At 48.7% G+C, this 23695-nt stretch overlaps 1 protein-coding gene across 1 annotated transcript in view; it reads left to right on the forward strand.

The window, feature by feature from the left end:
* The window catches only part of POLR3A (RNA polymerase III subunit A), a 48398-nt gene extending 31928 nt beyond the window's left edge, over positions 1-16470 (forward strand). Inside the window, exons 20-31 of the mRNA XM_065893757.1 lie at positions 1722-1892; positions 2811-2924; positions 7567-7653; positions 7740-7822; positions 8732-8902; positions 10018-10111; positions 10306-10398; positions 11044-11208; positions 11712-11876; positions 12053-12184; positions 13797-13929; positions 15806-16470. Of these exons, the coding sequence (XP_065749829.1) occupies positions 1722-1892; positions 2811-2924; positions 7567-7653; positions 7740-7822; positions 8732-8902; positions 10018-10111; positions 10306-10398; positions 11044-11208; positions 11712-11876; positions 12053-12184; positions 13797-13929; positions 15806-15954 (1557 nt within the window). The 3' untranslated portion in view covers positions 15955-16470. The remainder of the gene's footprint in view (positions 1-1721; positions 1893-2810; positions 2925-7566; positions 7654-7739; positions 7823-8731; positions 8903-10017; positions 10112-10305; positions 10399-11043; positions 11209-11711; positions 11877-12052; positions 12185-13796; positions 13930-15805) is intronic.
* The last annotated feature ends 7225 nt before the right edge of the window (positions 16471-23695 follow it).

Genomic DNA, 23695 nt, shown 5'->3' on the forward strand with positions numbered 1-23695 from the left:
TATCCAGTCTTGGTATTTAAAAGGAAAAATTGAGAGATGTATGGTACCCTAGAAATAAACAACATACAAAGGTAGTATGTTCCAGATCACACAATGTCCTTCGAATGATGAAGGCCAGGCCGGAACCACATGTACCAAAGCATTGCTGGAGGAGAGCTTGGACCCAAGTGCATCCCGGGGCACGTCATCGAACCTCACTGAGCCTCTGATTCCTAATACACGGAGGTGGGGTGACAGTACCTACCTGGTGATTACAAATTGAGAGGGCTCTCCTTCTCACTGTGCAACTATTTATATAACCCATTATTAATATCACTCCAAGGGACTCCAAGAACCTATTCCAGTGCCCGCAGGAGGCTTGGACACACTTGGAGGGCTGGCTTTTTCTCCATTGTATGTACAGGTGGAAGATAGTAGTCTCCGGGGACAGGGCTGAGCTAGACACTCCTCTATGCCTGTGCTTCTCAGACTGCCGCAGAAGTACCCCTGATGGCAGAGGAGTGAAAACACATCCTACCTTGTTCTTCCATAAGACCACAAGGAAAGGATTTCTCTCCAGTGTCTAATTCTCATTTCTACTCTGTACTCCATAACCTGTGTTTGTTTGTTTTTAATTTTTTGATGTATTTATCTACTTACAACACATGATGAGGTTAACAATCCAAGTTGCTAGGCCATGAACTGCTGTGGCTTTGTGTCCCTTTTCTCCCTACCGTGGATTGAGAAGCACGGCCCTTTGCATACTGGGAAACCAGGACTGATAAACCAGAGATGCGAATGAGTGAGCCAGAGCACACAAGGCTGATGAGGGCGAAATGGACCCGAGTCGGTACACACCTATTTCCATAACCTCGTCTGGACCTCCTGTAGCATCACTGATAACTGCTTCCCTTTTAATCATCTTTTGATGGGAAATTGCCCTTTAGCTTTGGAGTGTGCTGCTTTTGTCAGAAACCTAACAGCTTGTGAAATGCTTTTACCACTCTTGCCCGAATGTCTGTTGACTTTATTTTTTGTCTTTACCTTTTTTGAAGTGGAGAGTATGGCTTTCCCAGAGCAATGTGTTAGCCTAGAACAAATTAGTTGTGGCATGAGGGATTTTTGTTTTGAAGTTGCCTGGAGCAAGATCTCTCTCTTTTTAGCTCCCTGAGCCTCCATCACATTGCTGGCTGGAGTGTTCTGCTGGTGGGAGGTTCTTCTCCCTAAGCAGACTTGAGAAATCACTGCTGCCTGCTGGTTCAAAAGCAATGCCATTCCTGTTCTCTCTTCTTCCCCCTCTGTCCCAGAAGGTGGCCTGCACCTGATCCTCTGTAATTCATATTGAAGTCTACAGGGGTCCTGGATTAAGTTGTGTTTAGAAATGCAAAGCAATTGCATTAATTTATACCTTAGGGAGACGGAGAGGGAAGGGAAGCAACCTAGGAAAACAGTGTTTGCAGAGTCCTTCGGGAGTGATGGGGTTTAAATTGCATGTATTCTAAAACACTGAAGTCCTGGAGGCTGGAGCATATTCTAAATCCCACTGCACAGGCTAATGAGGCCCTTGTGGGCCTGTTCTTGCAGTCAGGGGACTCTTCTTAAGGGATTTCTAATAAAATGTTTTTATGTGATTAAAGCGCTGGTAACCTTGAAACTCAGAGTTGCAAATCTCAACCTCTCTATGCGTGACTAGTCTTCTCAAAGCAGCTGAGCTTTTGTCTCCTCTCCTCCTTTTACTTTAGAGGAGGCTCGTAAAGTCCCTTGAAGATCTTTGCTCACAGTATGATTTGACAGTCCGAAGCTCTACGGGCGATATCATCCAGTTCATTTACGGGGGAGATGGCTTAGATCCTGCAGCCATGGAGGGAAAAGATGAACCCTTGGAGTTTAAAAGAGTTCTGGACAACATCAAAGTAAGATTTAGCATCATATCTGTCAGTGTTTTCAAGGCCAGTTCTTTAGAATGGAGGTGCCCTTTGGCATAGCACACAGTTAATGCTGTCATATCTACCCAACCACTGAGTTAATATTTTTCTTTTTGTGTTCCTTTGCATAATTTCCCCCAAGTATTAAAGGAAAAATAGTTTCTCAATTTCAAAGTCTAGTTATTGGTAGTAATCAAATGCCAATAGAAGAGGGCTTTGTCTTCTTGTCTGTATCTAGTAAAGTGTAATAGAGATGGTGTTAAAGCCATGGGTGTGGAGAAGCAGGCACATTTCACACACTTTAACTGGGGGTATAATTTAGAACAATCTTTTTGAGAGATAGCTGGACAACACTGATCTGAATTTAAATGTGGGTGCCTTTGGCCAACATTTAAATTCCACTTATAGGAATTTGCCCTACAAAAATGATCTAAATGTGCCAAGAATGTTCTTCCAGAATTGTTTATAGCAGACACAGACCATCAGTGGAGGACAGGTCAAAAAATAATACAGACTACTCCGTCCATTAGGGTGATGTGCAACCATTAAAATTTTAGGGGAAACCCCATGAGCTTGGAGGTGGGGGAATATTTTCACTCTTGAAATTTTGGGCTCTTTTTAAAAAACAACAATTTGTGATTTTAGTGCAAATCTGGGGTGGGGTGAAGGTTGGGGAGAAATGGCATGAAACCCACTGAATAGCCCACAAGCCTTTGTATAAGATGGAGTATCAGTTTATCCCGTTTCCACCTTCATATTAAAGGTAGAGTCTACAGTTTGTTTTGAAAGAAAAAAAACATCACAGGTTGCTAAAAGCTCACTCTGAGTGAGGTTGTTTTGTCTCTTGTAAATCCCTTCCTCCACTACTGACCCCCACGTCACTCTTATTTCCTTTTGATACTCAAGGCCGTCTTTCCGTGCCAGAGCGAGCCTGCTCTCAGTAAGAATGAGCTGCTCCTGACCGCTGAGTCCATCACGAAGAAGAATGAGTTTCTCTGCTGCCAGGACAGCTTCCTGCAGGTGAGCTCCGTGGGGCCATGCACCCGGCTCTGCTGTCACCAAGGAATTGTTCGCCAAGTGCCAGCAGTGCAGTTTATAAGCTGGGAGCGTGTTTATTTAAGAGTGTTTCTTGTTAAAAAATTTAAGACTGGCCCAGGCAGAGTCTCAGCAGTCAACATAAAGAATTTATCTCATGTCTTTGTAAGTTTGTCTTTTGCGCAAGTGTTTCCCTGGTAGAAGAAAAACGCTTTAGTTAGAGAACTGATTTTTTTTGACCCTGTCCCTGTCAGCCCCCTGCAACCCGCTTTTTCATCCTGTGGCCGCCTCCTTCCTCGGCTGTTCTGAATCTCAGCCATTTGCAATAATAGTAGCGTTGTTTCAATACCATTTATTGTGTCTCATACAATAAATGATGTCATAGCATTTACTTAATACCATTATCAGTTTAAATTGTTTTTTTTTTTCTTACTGTAATGGGTTAGAAATGCACAGAGTCAGCCTCTTCCGTTTTCTTCCAGGGACCTGTTCCCTTGACATCCTCTTAAGGTTTTTTCGGTTCATTTTTATTTCACTGACCTGCGCCTTCCTGTTTATAATCATGGTTATGATCAAAAGCAGCGTGGCCAAAACAAAAAGCAAAAGGATACAGGAATCAATACCTGGTTCCCTTTGTGTACTGATTGGTGATTCAAATATAGCACAAATGTGTCCCTTGAAGGATATCAAAAATAAAAATAGTAAAAAACGTAAATAAGAATGTTTTAGTTAAAAGCGCTTCACTCCGTTCTTTAACAGGACAAGATGTGAAAAGGTGAAAAAGAGACTCTTCCAAATCTTAATATATTTAAAATTAAGAGTCTGGCTAGGCTGAGTGCCTTTGTTTTGGTTTTGTTTCTTCACAGCTTTTCTTTTTTTTTTTTTTTCTTAAGTAACAAATGAGAAGTGTGATTTGATTTTTCTTCACAATTATATTTACTTTTTTATGTTTCTTTTTCTCCTTGAAGACCTTAACTGAGACAGGCTATGAGAAATATGACGAGGTAACGTGCTTACGTGCTGTGGCTGCCGAGCGCGGAGGAGTAGTTCTGCTGCACCCCAGCTGTCCGCCAGGCCCGGGGACCGCAGACTTCTGTCCCGGTTCTGTCCGCCAGGCCCGGGGACCGCAGATTTCTGTCCCGGTTCTGTCCGCCAGGCCCGGGGACCGCAGATTTCTGTCCCGGTTCTGGCAAACAGGGCTTCCCTGTTCATCACCTTGGACTGGTCCTTTCTTGTCTTAGACGTGGTTTGACGGTAACCCCCTGACCAGCAGCACTTGTGGGTTCAGTGAGCACTTGTTCAGCCGTCCCCTTGTGCTGTACGCCCCACAGATCACAGGGACACAGAGGTGATTGAACATGTCCTCGCCCTCCGGTGGCTCACAATCCGGGCTCAGATTTGCCAAGAGGGTCCGAAATCCACTGGCCAGAGCAGATTTTTCTGAGCTGCTGAAATGTTGTCTGGCCATGGCCCGTGTCAGAGCCGAGGAGACAGAGGCAGCTCCTGGGTGGTGCTGAGCCCTGGCCCTGCCAGAGGCCGACAGCTGTGCTCACAGCCGCACTGTGGACTGAGTGTGAGAGGTAGCTGCTGGTCAGTTGTGTGATTAACTGCCTGCCAGCTGCCGTGTTCTGAGTTCCCTTAGTATGCATGGGTTGGTCCAGCTGAATTCTTAGTAGCTTATTTCAGTTTTCATTTCCAAAAAGTGAGCTTTTCTCCTTTTAACCTAACTTCCAGAATATCTGCCCTAACTCTTGTGTAAGGGAAGTCATTCCTTTCAGCAAAGCCACCAGAAGCATGTCCACATGGGTGGCAGCTGAAAACTGTCCTTTCCAGCACCTGAGCTGGGGAATGGTTTGAGGTGTGTGCTCTTAACTGCTCACGTGTGCGGAGTTTCTCAGATGAAAACCCCCTTGTCTGCTTGGCCCTGGGCTCTGGCATTCGAACGGCAACATCTGGTTAGCCTGTGCCTTGAACACCTGGCAATCGAATGGCAACATCTGGTTCAAGAGGGCTTTCAGAAGTTCGCCCTAAAGGACACAACGTAGGCTCAGGGAGGACATCACGCATTTAAAGGAGGTTCTTAATACTGAATAATACAGGGGAAAAATTAAGTGGAAGTGGGTATTATCGCTTTTGAAGATTCACAGTTTTAGGCAGAGCCACACCAGGAGAGATTGTCCCACTGCTCTCTCCAGCTCTAATTTCCACCTGTGGTTTGTAATAACTAACTGTATCTGAAAACGTGGCCTCAAACCTGTAATTAATAAGTAAGCCTGGAGAGTTTCTCTTTAAAGAGTCTCTTGAGAATTTTCAAGTTCTTGTAAATTAGTAAAAGTCCTTTCTTAAATAAAAGTCTTTTCTGCCTAGAATGATGGCTGAGCGGCATGGTAACCCTCCACGTATTTCCACGCTTTGTCAATGAGGAGAGTTGACCAACAAGGACAGTCATGGGCAACCTGTGTTCATGAGCAAGGGGCAGCCAAGATGTGGTGGATTCCACCCACGTAGCCCCCTGATCACCTGGGCTCCTAGCAGACAGACTGAAATGCCCAGTGGGCAAAGATGACATTGCAGAAAACCCCTGCCCTGAGAGCAGACTGTGGAGAAGGCATTTGACTTTGCAGAGGGGCCTCTTGTCTTGACCAAGCCCCTGACCTTATTCAGCCCGAGTGGCCTCTGCTCTAGAGCAATGCGGCCAGTGCCCTGCCGCCCCACAGGGAGAGCTTGCCAGGCTGGGCAGCAGCTGACTAAGAAGAGCTTGTGGACATGGACCATGTGGACCTCAGAAGTTTTAGTGGTTTGCTTTCAGAAAAGATAGTAACTAGAAATTGCTCGTTGGTCTAGGGAAGGCTAAAGAGATTTATTTTTGCAGTGTTAGGATAAAACCTGGCTAGTTAAGTGTTAAGCTCTGTGTAGGTGCCTTATGGCAGCAGTCCCCAACCTTTTCAGCACCAGGGAGCAGTTTCGTGGAAGACAGTTTTTCCATGGACGGGGGTGGGGAGGTTCAGGCAGTAATGCGAGCCATGGGGAGCAGCAGATGAAGCTTCGCTCGCCTGCCCGCCCGCCGCTCACCTCCTGCTGTGCGGCCCGGTTCCTAACAGGCCGGGGACTGGTAGCGGTACGTGGCCCAAGGGTTGGGGACCCCTGCATTAGAGGATTTTGTTTTTGCAAAAGTGGGCTTCTGTTCAGTCTGCTTTTTGAAACATTTGTTTCAGACAAAACTTGTGATGTTTTCAACTATGTGATATAGATTGAGCAGACTCTGGGCAGGCGTGCTGGTCTTCCTGGGGCCCCTCAGCCGGCCTCGGAATCAAGAATCAAGACCTCGTGAGGCTTTGCAGCCACTACAGCATGCATCCAGTCCTCAGGCCCGCCTACTGGTCCCTCTGGGTGTGTGGATCCGCCCTCAGCCTGCCGCGCGGAGCAGCTGGATGCCTGTAGTTGGCCAGAGTGCCCTCACAATTTGTCCAAAACCATTGAGGGGAATTATATTCCCTGGAGGGCTGCTGAGGGGAAGTGCAGTGTGTCCACCCTTTCCCATATTCTCAAAAATGCCCCTGGATCAAAGCAGAGCGGCTGGTGAGCAGCCTCAGAAGGACACTGCTACTGCACGGGGTGTGCCATTAGCTCACCTGAGAAGTGCTCTAAGAGTCAGTCCCACGGTGCTGACCCCCTGGCAGCAGGACATGGATGGGTGTGGTCCATTAAAGCGTACCACACCCTCCGTGAGAACTCCCCGAGAGGAGATGCTAGCTGATCCTGGTTCTAGGAGTGACCTTGAGGCTGGGTTTATGTCACAGGCACACTATAAATTGTAAAGCAGATGGGTTTTCCCTTAGAGCAGTTTCCAGAAAACTTAGGCCTGTCGTCTCTAGCCGTGCCCTATGGATCCTCCACGTGATGTACTTTTCACCTTTTTCTTGCTCCATTTTGTCATCGCGTCCGGGGGTGTAGAGTGCTGTTCTTAAATACAATGGGAACAGCAGATATGCCGATGTTTCATTTCCAGCTTTGAGAGTGGTTTCCTGGAGACTTACAAAGTTCTGACTGTGTGGGGGAAGGGAGCGTGATGGGGGACCAGTGCAGAGCTGGGGGTCAGAGACAAAGCTGGGACTTGGGAGTGTTTCCTTTGAAATGAAGGCAAGTGTTTGAAATGTACATAGTGTCTACAAAACCATACTTCGTAGTGTTTAAATTGACCAGAACAACTGCAGAAGAAACCTCAAAAAGTTATCAGTCTAGAGACTAAAAGTGCAAGTGGTTCAATTGTACTCACTCTGGGCTGTGTGAATGTGGGCAGCAGGGTGTGCCAGGGGAGAGAAGAGAAGGCGGCAAGTGGGAAGGGCTCTCCTGCCTTCACTCTATACATGTGAAGCATCATCAGAGTAAAAAGGCCTTAGAAACACTAAACCAATGAACGATGTGTCTGGGGCGTGGATGGTGTGTCGTGTTCCTTGGAAAAACATTTTGTAATAGAACCTGTGTCCATTTCGTACCCTTTACAGTGTCACGTTTAGCTGCCACTAAAATAGGACGGACTCGTCACGTTACTGAAGTTTACAAAACGAATCATGTAATCCAAATTGCTGAGAAATATGTATCTGATGTTTGTTGTGTAATCTTTCAGGAGATAAAAAAATTCGTTAAGGAGGTTTCTGAGAAGATCAAGAAAACCCGAGATAAATATGGCATCAACGATAACGGCACAACAGAGGTAACGGCCCTCCCAGATCTGTCAGGACATGGAGGTATTTTCCATTGCTGCCAGCCCTGACTCATACTTGGCTTTTTTCCTTCCAGCCCCGGGTGCTGTACCAGTTGGACCGGATCACCCCCACCCAAATAGAAAAGTTTCTGGAGACGTGTAGGGACAAGTACATGAGGTAAGGATGCTAACTGTCTTAGACTGCCAGGCGGTCACGTGGGTCTCTTGTATGCTTCCTGTTTCCCCAGGAAACAAAATCCTGCGCCCACACCGCTTACTAGTCAGTGGGTAGACAGGCTGGGTGCTCCAAGATGTGGAAATAACGGCAAAGAAATTTCCGACTGCCCTCTCCCCACAGAGAAATGACTGCCCTCTCCCCACAGAGAAACTACCGATATGCTTGGCAATTGCCCGCTGCTCTGTCCACCTTCAGTACCATTTGTCAGCAGAGCTCTTAGATCATCTCCAGTCATCCCGCGCTGACCACCGGTAGCCACACAGTATTCACTGTCATCATCGGACCCCTCCGAGCATCACATCCCCTCATCTGCACCTGTAACTGATTTGTGCCAGGTTCTTCCTCTATCACAAGCCTAGCCTGGGTCCTTGCCAATTCCTTCCTGGCCCTGATGGCATCTGTATTTTTTCTGTTGAAAGGAGATAATCGGAAGCCTCCCCAGCAGTTTTTGGTTTTGTCTTTTTTAGCCCCTTTTTTTTTACCCCCCTTGCATCGTGAGGCTTGCAGGATCTTACTTCCAGTTCCCCAACCAGGGATTGAACCTGGGCCCACCCGGGACCTGGCAGTGAAAGTTTGGAGTCCTAACCACTGGACTGCCAGGGAATTCCCTGGTTTTGTCTTTTTAATTGAAGTGTAGTTGATCTACAGCACTGTGCAAGTTCCAGGTGCACAACATAGCGATTCGATATTTCTATATTTTGCAAAAGGATCACCACGATAAGCCTAGTTACCATCTGCCACCATACAAAGATGTTACATCATTATTGTCTGTATTTCCCACGCTGTACATTTCATCCCCGTCTCCTTAGCAATTTTACTGGACTCTTCATCCCTACCTTGTCCTTTCAGGGCACAGATGGAGCCAGGTTCTGCCGTGGGCGCACTCTGTGCCCAGAGCATTGGCGAGCCGGGCACCCAGATGACCCTGAAGACTTTCCACTTCGCAGGCGTGGCCTCCATGAACATCACCCTGGGTGTGCCCCGCATCAAAGAGATCATCAATGCTTCCAAGGCCATCAGGTGCCCGCATCCGTGTCCCTCTTGTTCTCACACTCATCTGTCGTGATCCTTGAGAAACAGTGTTTCTCTTGGGGGGGGTGTGTGTGTGTGTGTGTGTGAGTGAGAGAGAGAGAGAGAGAGAGAAAGAGAGATGCTAGCGGGCAGTTTCTCAAACTCCGGAGTGAGGCGTGCTTGTGTTAATCATATCTTGCCTTTTATAAAACCCAAACTGGAAAAAAATAAGTCCAAACGGGATAGAGTCAGAATTGATGCAATGGTTCTTTATGGCCACAAGTCACATGAAAGAGAGAAACCTAAAAAAAAAATGCCTGGAAAACTTGGAACGATGTGTCAGTGTAGATTTCATCCTTTTGATGTCATTATTCCCAGCCTCACTAGGCCTGATTAACGTGTCTACCACTTGAGCTATGGTCATATTCTGTGACACACTCCCTGTCCGCCCACACCCCCGCCCTGGTGATTTCATGATAGGATTTGTGGGTGATGTGAGACTAGGAAGGATAGAAATACCTTATAGTGCGTTCAGTGACAAAATCACCTTTCACCTCTGATCCAAGTCTAACGAAATGACAATATAACATTAAATGAAAGAAAGCTGTACTAGGTTCTAGAACAGCACCTGTAGACGTCCAGGGTGGTAGGAGTTCTGCCTGCCTCCTCTAGGTTGGTCAGATCTCCCAGGAATGTGCGTTCGGGGGATGCCGTCCAGGACAGCGAGGATGGAAGCTCCTAGCTGGTGGTTGGAGGAGGTGGAGGTGTCCTGAAGAGGAGATTGTAGGGGTGGCAGTGGAAGTGGAGGAAGCTGCAGTACACGAAGGGTCAGTTTACTCAGGGAACAGAACTGAAATAACTACTCATTAGGACCAAAGAGGAAAAGGTAGGTTCGCTTGGCCAGGAAGAATGTTCTGAAAGTCACTCAGTGACTGATCGATTGGGCTGCCTCATGAGCACGTGTATGTGGAGCCCTCAGTGGCGTGCCTGACTCCAGTAAACGCTCAGTAAATTGCGGTTGCTGTTAACATTACAACCGCAAGTGGTACCCGGGCTTAACAGAGCGGTATTCTTCAAACAGCCTCATTCCTTGTGCTGTCATCATTTGCCCTTACTTCCCATAGCACTCCAATCATCACAGCACAGCTGGACAAGGACGACGATGCAGATTACGCTCGCCTCGTGAAAGGGAGAATTGAGAAAACCCTCTTGGGAGAGGTAAGAAGAAATCCCTCTTAATAATAAGAAAACTAAACCAGCAGCGTCGCCAGTAAGCGTAAGAACCACTTGTAGTGGATTTACTAGTCAGTGTGTCCACACTGCTCTGTATCCTTAAAAACATAGAGTGAGCCTTGTATGCTCTGAGGGAAGGGGAAGTGACTGATGGACATTCTGATCTTTTGACACCACAGATTTCAGAGTATATTGAAGAAGTGTTTCTTCCTGACGATTGCTTTATTCTCGTCAAGCTCTCCCTGGAACGGATCAGACTTCTGAGGCTGGAAGTGAGTCACGTAATTAAATGCGTGGAGGAAGTCATCCTCTTTTAGCCCCAAGATAGGCGCTGATAAACTAGGTCAAGAGCTATGCAAGGCACAGGAAACCCTGCAGAGGCTTTCACTCAGTGTCTGTTCTGTGAGTCTGTTGTACCTTCATGTTTTCTCTCTACGCCTGACCCCAGCACAGACGTTGCCACCCAGGGACACACAGGAAATTAGTGGAGGTTTTGTGCAGGCCGTAATACCCATTTGCTGTGATAATAGCATTACAGCATCTGGAAGGACTGTAGTGCCAGCTGTGTCTTACTCACCTGTGGGCTCCCAGCACAGTACCTTGCTGGCTCAGGAGATGTTTTTGGATGAGTGGATTGACCTGGCTTAATTATCGTTGGTGTTTATGTACAGGTAGCAATGGCAAAAAAAGGGTTGGGGGGGTGGGGATCTACTCTTTAATGAATAAGGCAGAGGTATACATTACGGTACATAAATACACAGTATATCTCCAGTATTAAAATATCATGGTGTGGAGAGAGATGGGGTAAAAATGACTGAAAAGGCTTAGAGGGGCAACGATGTAAAAAGACCAAGAAGCACTGGAACCGCAGCCTCCAAACCCTGCTAGTAATGTCCTGGGCGTGCGGTCCCTCGCAGGTGAACGCTGAGACGGTGAGGTATTCCATCTGCATGTCCAAGCTCCGCGTGAAGCCTGGCGACGTGGCCGTGCATGGTGAGGCTGTGGTGTGTGTCACCCCCCGAGAGAACAGCAAGAGCTCCATGTATTACGTGCTGCAGTTTCTGAAAGAGGATCTCCCCAAGGTGAGACACAGGTCACCTCTCCAGGACCGCATCTGACCTAATACCTGGAGATGCATAAAGGGAGGAACCGCGCTTACCTCTAACCTGAAGAGTCAGGTGTCAGGAAGCCACAAGGGCGTTGTCACTGCTGAGACTGAGGGTGGCGCCCTGTTTCTTCGTTTCTTTGCTACACCCCTAAGGAGTCAGGCAGGTTCCGGTTTCCTTCTTAGCACTGCCTCACCAGCTCTGCCTGTTCGGTTTCTCTTTGTTCTTTCATAAAACTGGTGGTGGAAGGGGGCATGGTCCCCTGAGCTTCTGCTTCCCCCCAACCACTAGAGCAGCACTCAGGCACTCCCAAGTTTGGCATGTTGCTGACAATCACCACTGAAAATGAGGTGATCAAGGTCACAAACCCAGGCCATGACGTTCCCAGTTCTCACAGCCACTGTGGTTTCCCAGGCTCCTGGGTGGGTGGGGGCCGCAGGCACTGCGGGGTCTGGAGCCTTATCTGTCTGTGCGTCCAGGTGGTGGTGCAGGGCATCCCGGAGGTGTCCCGAGCTGTCATCCACATCGACGAGCAGAGCGGAAAGGAGAAGTACAAGCTCCTGGTGGAGGGTGATAACCTGCGGGCAGTCATGGCCACCCACGGTGTGAAGGGCACCCGAACTACCTCTAACAACACATATGAGGTACTGCTTACGGCCAGGGGCACCTTGCAGTCGTCCCGTCTCCCTCCTGGCACGCTCCTCCGACCCTGCCGTTTGCTCTTGGTCTGCACTCCCATCTCTGGGGAAGGGCACGGGGTGCCGGGAGCTGCAGGGTAGAGGAGGGCATGGCTGCCTCTGCTCATCCTAGCCCTCCGCAGGTGGAGAAAACCCTGGGCATCGAAGCTGCCCGGACGACTATCATCAACGAAATCCAGTACACGATGGTCAACCATGGCATGAGCATCGACCGGCGGCATGTAATGCTGCTCTCCGACCTCATGACCTACAAGGTTCGTGGGGGCCTGGCAGCCAGGCGTCGCAAACCCAGTTTCAGGAGCACAAAGCTTGTAGGACACATAGCGTGCCCAACTGTGATGACCACCGTTACCCCAAGACCGAAGTACAGTGGTCAGGTCTGGGTGAACTGGTAAAATTCCAGCGTGAAAATTTCAACCTCATGGCAAGAGGCAGAGCATGGTTTTTGTCCTTTTTAGAAATTTTATCCTAAAAGAAAACTAGCCATTGCCAAAAGCCCAAGGATTCCATGGCAAACTGAGGTTTATTCCCTGTTAAACCCATTCATCACACTTCTTCTGTAGCCATTTCCAGGTTAAAGAACAAGTTAACATAACCTGAGGGGGGAGCTAAGGTTGGTATTTTTGGCCATGCTGGGTCGTCGTTGCTGAGCGCAGCTTTCTCTAGTTGCGGCGAGTGCGGGCTACTCTTCATTGTGGTGTGCGGGCTTCTCATTGCGATGGCTTCTCTTGTTGGGGAGCACGGGCTCTAGGCGTGCAGGCTTCAGTAGTTGTGGCACGTGGGCTCAGTAGTTGTGGCTCACGGGCTTAGTTGCTCCGCGGCATGTGGGATCTTCCCGGACCAGGGCTTGAACCCATGTCCCCTACATTGGCAAGCGGATTCTTAACCACTGCACCACCAGGGAGGTCCCGAGCATGTCATTTCTGTTCTGACTTTTTTCTAACATTATAAATGTTTTCCATGTTGTTACAGTTTTATAAATACACTTTTTTAATGATGGCATAAATACCTTTAAATGAAAGCACCTAAATTTACATAACTCTTTTTCTACCTTGAGGCTTTTAAATTATTTGAGTTTTGAGTTCTTTGAACCATAAGAAACATCTTCAGAAGTACTCTAACTTTTTTTTTTTTTTTTTTTTTTTTTTTTGCGGTACACTGTTGTGGCCTCTCCTGTTGCGGAGCACAGGCTCTGGACGTGCAGGCTCAGCGACCATGGCTCACGGGCCTAGCCGCTCTGTGGCATGTGGGATCTTCCCGGACCAGGGCACTAACCTGTGTCCCCTGCATTGGCAGGCGAACTCTCAACCACTGCGCCACCAGGGAAGCGCAGAAGTACTCTAACTTTTAAAAGTTAGATTTTTAATTTTACTTTTCAGGGATTTTTTTTTTTTTTTGACCATGCCATGCAGCTTGCAGGATCTTAGTTCCCCAACCAGGGAATGAACCCAGACCCTCAGCAGTGAAAGCGCAGAGTCCTAACCACTGGACCGCCAGGGAATTCCCTACTTTTCAGTTCTTTTATTAATTAATTTTTATTGGAGTATAGTTGATTTACAGTGTTGTGTTAGTTTCTGCTGTACAGCAAAGTGAGTCAGTTATACACACACATATATCCACTCTTTACTTCTCAGTTCTTAATTCTTTGCTCCAGTGGCACCCGGCTGTGAGTGTAGGGATCTGTGTTGTCAGTGGCTGATGGCCTCAGAGGGACACAGGTGGGACACACAGCTGTTAGGATCCTGTTTAAACCTGAGATTGTGACTTGCGGCTCTGCTGATTTTTGCGGCTTCTGTTGAGGGAAGGCGGGGCGTGCGTTTTGTGAGTGGCACGAGTACCACTCTGGCTCTCTCTCCCGCGGTGCAGGGTGAAGTCCTGGGCATTACTAGGTTTGGCCTGGCCAAGATGAAGGAGAGCGTGCTGATGCTGGCCTCCTTTGAGAAGACAGCCGACCACCTCTTTGACGCCGCCTACTTCGGGCAGAAGGACTCCGTGTGTGGTAGGTTTGGTGTTCGTAGCAGCCTCCCCAGAGGCCTTTGTTGATGCAGCTTAGACCGTGGCCGGGGCTTCTCAGGAGGTGGAGAAACTGAGCAGGCAGAGCTTTTACTTAAGAATAAAGTCACAGATCATGGAGTTGGAACTGACCTATCTTTTATCTCCAAAGCCTGACTGTGGCAGCCTGCATCCCTCACATTTTTAGAAGACTTCTCTGTCAGTACAGGGAAAAGGTCGCCGCTGGGCATGTAGGGATTTTCTAGTCCTCAGAATTACAGTCGGCCACTCCGATCCTGCGCCAGGCACCCGCTGTCCTGACTTCCTGAGCGAGGCAGCCAGCACGCCTGTGCCGGGTACCTTGTATGGCGTCTCGGCACATCATTGAGGCGCAGGTATCGAACCCTTTCTCGGTGAGAAGACCGAGAGAACTGACGCGCTTGTGGTGAGCGTCTTGCCCTGCGCTAGCCTCCTCTCCCACCACACAGCGCCTCTCTGACGGGCCTGGGGGAGAGAGAGCCCGAGGGGCGGCTGTCACAGCAGACCCCTGCCCACCCACAGTGCCCACTTTGCTCTAGCCTTTCTCCTGCCGCAGCAAGACCCTGTGGCCTGAGGTGGGAGTTTGTGAGGGCCTGGGGCTCCAACAGTGACGCCAGGCCTGGCCTTCGTCCCCGCCGCCAGAGCTCTGCTTCCTAGTGGCCATTTCCCCTCTCACCTCCTTGTGTGGATTGGCCACCCAAGAGGATGGTCAGGTGGGGCCCCAGTCGGTATATGCCTATTGTTTGCTCCTGAGATTAACTCTTTCTTTCCCAAGGGTCACAGGTTGCAAATAGAGAGAAAGAGAAATTACATAATTCTTTAAGATAATGAAAGGTAAAAAGAAAGAAAAGGGAGCAGAGATTGGGGCCGGAGAAGGGCAAGGCCAAGGTAAAAATAAGAGCGAGTCCGCTTGACAGCAGGGCTAAGACCCAGCTCCCCAGCTCTACCACCAGGACGCTGGGCCTGGTCTTTGCTGCTGCCCTGCTGTGGCCCCGCCCACCGCCCCTTCTCCACCACTGACCCCTCTGGGCACCTAGTGTGGTCACCCTACCCCAACTTTGAAATCTCCTGGTCCTTTAAATGTTGTAACTCAGTGTCAGCCCTTACTACGTGTTGGTTTTTAGTTTGGTTGTTTACCTCTCTGGTGCCCTGATGGCACAAAGCCCAGAACATACCGGGTACACACTTGCTTATTGTAAAACCAGAAGCCTGACGCAGAGCCCAACATTTAGATCTTAAAAATCTGAAAAGGAGCGTGGAGAGCCTGCACTGTCACCTAACTCCTGTCACTCTGCGAGGGCCCTGCCTTCTGAGTGTCTCTTATTCAGGCTGTGGCCCCCGAGGTTGGGGTTCTGTTAAGCCGCCCTGACCCCTGGGCACAGGGAACAAGTCTCTGCTGCTGTCTCCAGAGGGATTGGCATCTGCTTACTATGATCCCATTTGCTTGTCTCCTGGGCCCTAAGTTAAGGAAGTGCTGGGTGGCAAACTTGGGCTTTCCTGAGTGTCATTCAGTATATCCTTGCTGTCTGAGTGTAGCGCTCATGAAGGTGAGGCCCACACGGTGCCTTTGGCTCAGATGGAGAGACCTCTGAGCCAGCAGTGGGGCTGTGAGCGGGCACTGCCCTTCGCTGGAATTGCCCCAACCAAGCGTCCAGGAGCGCCATGCCATGCCTTCAGCGTCTATAGATGAGGCGTGAAGCGAGCAGCCTGGATTCAATCCGTCGATGTGTAGTGGGTCTGGGACTCCAAGCCCAGTTTCTGACTCCCAAGTCAGTAGTCTCTCTGTCCTGAAAACCTACCCGTGTGTCGAGAAGCCCTCTAACATCCTTTCTGGTTGGTTTCAGGGGTGTCTGAATGCATCATCATGGGGATCCCCATGAACATTGGCACCGGGCTCTTCAAGCTGCTCCACAAGGCTGACAGGGACCCAAGCCCTCCCAGGAGGCCCCTGATCTTCGACACAAACGAATTCCACATCCCCCTTGTCACATAGTCCAGGGAAGAGGGGATCGTTCCTGACCTCGGCTCCTTGTCGTCTGGGAAGGGGCTGGAGGCCAGCAGCTGACTCGTGAGCTTTGTGCTCCCCAGGACCGAGGCCCTGCCATCCCCACCGTGCTGGCAGTCAGAGAAGCCCCGGCATCCTAGGAGCAACTCACCCAGTGACCCAGACCACAGCACAGTGCTTGCTGGGGAGAACCGGGATTTGTCTGTTTGTTTGAAACCTAATTGATCTAGGGACAGCTCAGCACCTCCTGCCCACTCCACCTCCCTGGACTTGAGGATCCCCCAGTCCAGAATCTTTGCTTGTTCCCACCTCACCTGTCCCTCTGTCCACTCAGAGAGGTGTCCCACCCCGACCGGGAGCCAGGTCTAAGCCCCAGGGCCAGGACACATTCTCAGTTCTTCCGTTCCCCAGTCATGCTGCAATCTCCAAGTGTGACATACTAATGTAAATATTGTTACTATTATTTATTTGTCCACTTTGAAGAATTTGGAGTTTTTATTGTTATTTTGGTTTTCCTTTTGAAACCAAGAAGCTATAGAAACCAAGAAAGCCAGCTTTGAAGCGTCACTGGAAAAACTGGTTAAGCAAATGGGACCGTGTAGGATTTGTAACTGAGCTGAAACTGTCATGAGGCCACGCTGCTCTGAAACATCTTTTGCAGACCTCCCAGCTACCCTCTTTTTGTCTACTTCCGACCCCCACAGTTGGGGCTCAACCTCATGACAAGAGGCAAACCCATCCTTCATGGCCTGGAGACGCCTCGCTGGAGTGCGGGGCCTGCTGAGGTGGGTGCTGTTGTGTACACAGAGATGAAGAGTGAGGCTGGTCCAGACCCACACACCACCTGGGCAGCATCCACACCCTCCTGCGGAATCTGCATGTGTGCCCTCCCACCTGCGGCCGAAGAGCACGCAGCTCAGTTGCAGAGCTGGGTGCCTAGAAAGTGTCCCAGGGGAGTGGCGGGAGAGGGTCCTCCCAGAGGGTGCAAGCAGACACCAGCTCTCGGGGCTGACATAGTCACCCAGACGGGAAGGGCGAAGGCCTGCACAGGGGTGGGTGCAAGCTAGGGTTGGGGACTCAGCCCAGGTGGCACAGCAGGCTCCTCAAAGAGGAGATCTGTGACAATAGAAAGCACACGTCAGGCTATGAGGAGAGAACCACCAGGGCATCCTGGGAAAACCTATGTTTAACTGCCTGCTTGGGCTTCTGCCAGTGACTGCACCATCACTGGTGGGTTTTACGAGGCTTATGAGGGGGTTTTGTGCAACATAGGAAAGAAATGTGTGTAGCTTGTCTTCAGAGAGCACAGGGTTTTGCTTCTTCTGGAGACGGTGGTTCTTTGTGCTGAATTTGCTCCTGGGGATTGGCCCAGGGCCACGGAGAAGGAACTGCGGCAGCTGCAGATCTCCTCCCTCTGGAGAACGCTGCATGGATCCTGTCCTCCTTCCTTCCCTGCCCAGAGCCAAGTTTTATCGCTCTGGCTCTTCCTTCCCTCCCATGAGGCCTTGGAAAACCAAGGCTGCTTGGTTGGAAGTGAGATGATAGTGAAAAGTGGGGCTTTGACCCAGCTTTCTGGCTCCGTGCACTTGAGAAGGAAGGTCTGCTTCTGAAATGACAGCCTGTTCATCTCCGTGTATCAAGCCACTGGAAGAAACAGCAGCACAAACCAAAGAGATGGGCATCTGTTGAGCAAGAAGATGGTTTGGATGATTAAAGAGATGGATGTGGTAAAAGAAAAAGTAGGGGAGAGTCAAAGAATTCAAGCAGTATAATGTACCTACCTTCTTTGGTCGTTCCCTAGTCGACTCCCCGGGTTCTGAGTTAACGCCACTAAGGCACTTGGCGTAACCCTTGGTTCTTGGGTCTGTGTGTGGGATGAGTGCTTTCCCTCCCATACTGACGTGATTTTGAGTTAGGAATTCCTGACCTGAGTGACTTTTCGGCAATGCTCAGGCTTAAATTCTGTTAAAATTAGTTTGACCCCCACGCCCATGAGCTTAACCTACAGACTTCTCTTAGGGTGCCAGTGATGTGGAAAAAGGCCATTTTTCATATTCAGCCCCCCACACACACATCTCTGAACTAAGGTGGCCTGGTTGAAGACGAAGTGTTGAGTCTATTAACACACTCAGGGTTGCGCCATGAAGCCTCACCACGGACTCTGCTTCTCTCACCCAACCTGCCAAGAGCCACAGAGCCACATGACTGGCTTCCTGAAAACTCACCTGGGAAGTAAGCCACAGGCCTGATCAGATCCAGGACTGCTGGAATCCACGCAAGGGCCAGGGAGGGTAGAATTGGGTGGCGGGAGGGAACACCGATGCCCACCTTGCTCTGTTTGACACGTACGTGAAGTGGGGGGGAGGGACCATGGCATCCATGTGCTGCTGTGAGTAATAAAGGCGGTACTGGGACTTCCCTGGCCGTCCAGTGGTTAGGACTGCGCTTTCCATTGCAGGGGGCAAGGGTTCCATCCCTGGTCGGGGAACTAAGATCCCGCATGCCACCCGTTGTGGGTGGCCAAAAAAAATTTTTTTAATAAAAAAATAAAGGCAGCACCACCAGGAGCCGCCTCCTGCCTTGGCGAGCACTCCCTGACTCCCTGCATGAGACCTGTAATTGCAGTGGCTGCAGGCCCGGGGTCAGGTTCAGGCCAGCACGGGGTTCTGGGAAGGGGCACACCCCCAGTGAGGAGTGAGATACCCTTGTGGTGCTGCCAGCCCTGCTGGGCCCATAGGCAACGCTGACCAGTAAACCCTACTCCAGGTTCCCCACCATGCATCCCAGGGGTGGGAGTTAAAATTGTCCCTAATGTGACCATCTGCCCTGCCCTGGCCTCGGGCTTTGTGCAGGCACCGAACTCAAACACCAGATAGCAGTGTGTTCTTGAGAGTGAGCTCAGTAGAAGGTTAGGGTTTTATTCTGGCCTGTTTGGAAGAAATAAGAAAAACACATTTAAATTCCATCTCATCCATTAACAGACACATGTTTCTGACTGGTGATCTGTCCAGTTCTTGACCCTTTTTCCATCCTACGTAACGGGGGATCGAAATAGCGATTGACTCAGTTACAGTCCCCACCCCCTACCCCCCCCCCCCCATTCTCCCTGCTTTGTTCAGGCCTTTGGGGGCGGAAGAGACATTCTGGAGTCTCAGAGTCTGTGTCAGAGTTAAATAAATTACAGTGCTGTGTTTCTATTTCAGGGTTTATCCATTTGTATTCACATTGATTCATGTCTGATTGAATCTGACACTATGGAATGATTATTTTTCTTGAATTTTTGTTGTCTCTTGGCAGAACTCTCTTTTTCTACCAAAACTCAAAAGGAGAAAACTTGTTATACAAAAAAGTGTTAGCAGTTCATCCCTGTGGGTTGTGAAACAGGGTGACTGGGATACATGTGAGCTGTAACTCCCAAGATAATTAATGTTCCCGCCACAAGCCAGCCTCTAGAGGTAAGCAGTGAGCACCCAGCGCCCCCCGCCTGCAGTGTAGCTAATTCAAACCCAGTGGGACGCAGCAAAGTGTCCCCCACACCCGTGGCCTGAAGATGCCACCTGGCCAGGATCAGGTGTCTAGCTTAACTGTTCTTTCATTCATTCGACTAGTAAAGGCCTGCTATGTCCAGAGTCTTGTCATAGGTACAGCAGTAGACAAAACAGGTAAATCTGATACTAATGCGTCTAAAAAGAATTCAGCAGAAGGGGGTGGAGCAAACTTGATAAAAATGTGTCCAGCACAGGGTAGGGTTAAAGCTGCAAAATTCCATATGACCTAGCAACCCCACTACTGGGCATATATCTAGGGAAAACCGTAGTTCAAAATGATACATGCTCCCCAATGTCCATTGCAGCACTATTTACAATAGCCAGGACATGGAAACAACCTAAATGTCCATCAAGAGATGAATGGATAAAGAAAATGGGGTGCCTATACACAATGGAATATTACTCAGCCATAAAAATGAACGCAATTGTGCAATTTGCAGAGACGTGGATGGACCTAGAGACTGTCACACAGAGTGAAGTAAGAAAAATCTCGTATATTAATGCATATATATGCGAAATCTAGAAAAATGGTAAAGATCTTATTTGCAAAGCAGAAACAGATGTAGAGAAGGGGGTGTGGGATGAATTGGGAGATTGGGATTGACATATATACACTTGATAACTACGTATAAAATAGATAACTAATGAGAATCTACTGTATAACACAGGGAACTCTACTCGATGCTCTGTGGTGACCTAAATGGGAAGGAAATCCAAAAAAGAGGATATAGATATAGATATAGATACAGATATAGATATATGGCTGATTCACTTTGCTGTACAGCAGAAACTGACACAGCAGTGTAAAGTGACTATACTCCAATTTAAAAAAAAAATTTTTTTTTTAATGCAGAATTGAGGGCCTGGCTCCTTTGGGCAGGCTCAGTACATCAGGCCTCACCAGGGCGGAGAATGGTCCCTCTGAGCCAGCCCAGCCCTCAGGTTCCAACCCTTTCATATCGGCCCTCCATGCCCCATCTGGCCTTCCCTTGGGCCTGGTTTTTGGAGGGTGTGCCCTGAGCAGAGGATGTGAGCCTGTAGTTACTGGGAAAGGATGCAGCTATCCTTATCCCACCCCCAACATAGAGTTAATAAGTGGATATTATGCTTTTGTTCTGTGCCAGGTGGTGTCCTGAGCCCTCAGAGAAGGCCCCTGCATGCATGGGTTTTACCATCTGATCAGGTTGTCAGGGTCGTCTTGTGGTTAAGAGCCTGGGTTCAGACTGTCGGAATTCAAATCAAAATTTCCCCTTTTTATCTGGTGGCCTTGGGCTAATGACTTAACCTCTTTGCCTCATTCATTTATAAGATAGAAATGCCATTTATTGGTACCTAACTGATAGGGTCACTGTGAGTTTCAACATGATTATGCATATAAGGTCTTAGTACAGTACCTGGCACAGAATACATGCTCACTAAGTACGTTTGCAATTATGGTGACTATCACTATTTTTACTGAAAAATATGATTTGCGAATTCACAAGTAAAACCCAGTCCTCTGACCCTTTTTAATTCACTCAGACGGAGCTGTCTTTTGCGGCCTGGGAAATAGGGTCTCCCTAGACATAACTCCTGCCTCACTCTCTGCTCAGTCAGACCCCAGGAAGTATTTCACACGAGGGACAGAGAAGGCGAGGGAAGGGGACAGACGTTTGGCCGTCATGTGGCTGAGGGCTTGAACATTTGCATTTAGGCCATGAAGTAAATGTGATCTCATTTGAAGGGTCGTGGGTGGTAAGACCAGAATAACTCAGACTTTTTATACAGAGATGTGGATATTGACATTTATTTACATAGGTGTATTGTATAACAGGGTGTCCCTCTCTTTAAAAGAGAGGTTGCCATTGAAAAATCATCAGCAAGGAATATATTAAGAAATCGGTAATAATGGCCACCTCTGGGGATAGAAACCGGAAGACTGAAGGGTAGAGGCATGAGGGACTTACTTTCCACTCCTTTCTAATGTTGTACTTAGGTACTTAGGTATTGCCTTTTTTATTATTTTTTTTAATCAATATCTGATGGTAAAGGAATCAAGTCATCTCAGAGCAGACTTTGTTCTGGAAAGTGATGAGTGTCCTGTCCTGAAAATAGCTGAGTGATCCCTTCCAGTGATATAAACATAAATCAAGTAGGCACCAGATATTCAGGGAGGAGGACATTGTTATCAGGATAAGTTGACAGAAAAAGTCTAAGTTAACACAGCCTTGGGACTTCTCTGGCGGTCTGGTGGTTAAGACTCTGCATTTCCACTGCAGGGGGTCGGGTTCCATCCCTAGTCAGGGAACTGAGATCCCACATGCTGTGAGGTGCGGCCAAAAAACAAAAAAAAGTTAACACTGCCTTAAATACCTAGGATTTTCTTTTCTGACATAAAAAGACCAGAGAGGGCGTTCCAGGATTGATAAAGCAGTTTCACAAAGCTGTGGGGGACCCAGGCCCCTCCCAACCTCCCCTTCCCAAGCCCTAGGATACGGCCCAGCCCTCATTCCTCATGGTCCAAGGTGGCTGCTTGAGCACCAGGCGTTAGAGCCAGAAGAAAAGGGGAAAGAAGCGTAGCACTTCCCTTGAAGGAAAGTTCCCAGAAGTTAACTTGGCATTTCTGTTTACATCCCCTCAGCTGGAACTAGACAAACCGAGTTCCCAAGGAGGCTGGAAGATGGTCTTTGGGTTCTGGGTGGCCATGTAGGGGCTTCTGTTAGCAAAAAGCATGGAGAGGAGCAGAAGTGGGCAACAATTGTGTCTGCCTGTGGAGTATCAGGACTTTTTTGTTTTTGTTTTTGTTTTTTACTTGACAAAAGTTGGGAAATTTCCCTAAACCCCTCAGAACTGGAATGTTGCTGGGGGGTGCAACCATGGAACCTCTTCCTCTTCAAAAGGGACTGAGACACCCCACCCCCACCCCCCCTGCGCCGACCCTTCACTCTCCCCTTTCTTTTCCCTTTCTTGCAAATTTTATGCCTGAGTTTTTGTTGTTTAATAATCTGACATTTAAGGGACTTCCCTGGTGGTCCCGTAGCTAAGACTGCACTCCCAATGCAGGGGGCCTAGGTTCGATTCTTGGTCAGGGAACTAGTCCCACGTGCCGCAACTAAGAGTTCACATGCCGCAACTAAAGATCCTGCACGTGGCAACAAAAATCCCATGTGCTGCAACTAACTGGGGCAACCAAATAAATAAATATTAAAAAAAAAAAATCTGACATTTAAATTAGATCACATTCCTTAGCAGACTGTTCAAAATGTCTCTAGACTGATGGAAAATGTAACGGTCAAGCGTTCATTCAATAAATAACACTGTTTATTGCTCACCTACTATGCCCTGGCTCCAGTACCAGGTGCAGGGTATTGAGTGGTAAACACTTCCATGACTCCTTTCCTTACGGAATTAATGTAGTCACATCACTATCCAGCAGAAATATAATAGAAACCACATATGTAAGTTAAAATTTTCTAGTATGCACATTTTTTTAATTGTGAACTTAATTTTAATAATCTACATAATTCAACATATCCACAATATTTCAACATGCAATCGATATACAAATTATGAATGGGGCTTCCCTGGCACAGTGGTTGAGAGTCCGCCTGCCGATGCAGGGAACGTGGGTTCGGGCCCCGGTCCGGGAGGATCCCACATGCCGCAGAGCAGCTGGGCCCGTGAGCCATGGCCGCTGAGCCTGTGCGTCCGGAACCTGTGCTCCGCAGCGGGAGAGGCCACAGCAGTGAGAGGCCTGCGTACCGCAAAAAAATGAATGAGGTATTTTACACTCTTCATACTAAGTTTTCAAAATCCAGTGTATGTTTTACTCTTAACAGCACATCTCAAGTTTCAAGTTCTCAGAGCCCATATGTGGTTAGGGGATACTGTATTCAGATTGAAAAGCAGTCTGGATGAGACAGTAAACAAATGGACAATTACAAACCGCGCTAAGAATCGAGACAGCTGCAGTGATGGCGAAGGAAGAGGAGGCCTCTGTGAGCAGTGACAAAGCGGATTCCTGAAGGATGAGCAGAGCAAGGCTATGAGCGTTTCCATGCAGAGGGGCCAGTGCGCAGGAAGGCCTATGGAAGGAGGGAGCCTGGCCCCCCAAGGGCCGCCAGTGGGAGACCAGCCACTTCATCTCCAGGAGCTCTGACCTGGGGTCTGAGCCGAGGCCAGGCCCCAGAGAGTGCCCACGG

Source organism: Phocoena phocoena, chromosome 16 (assembly GCF_963924675.1).
Source record: "Phocoena phocoena chromosome 16, mPhoPho1.1, whole genome shotgun sequence".
In the NCBI taxonomy this organism is placed as follows: Eukaryota; Metazoa; Chordata; class Mammalia; order Artiodactyla; family Phocoenidae; genus Phocoena; species Phocoena phocoena.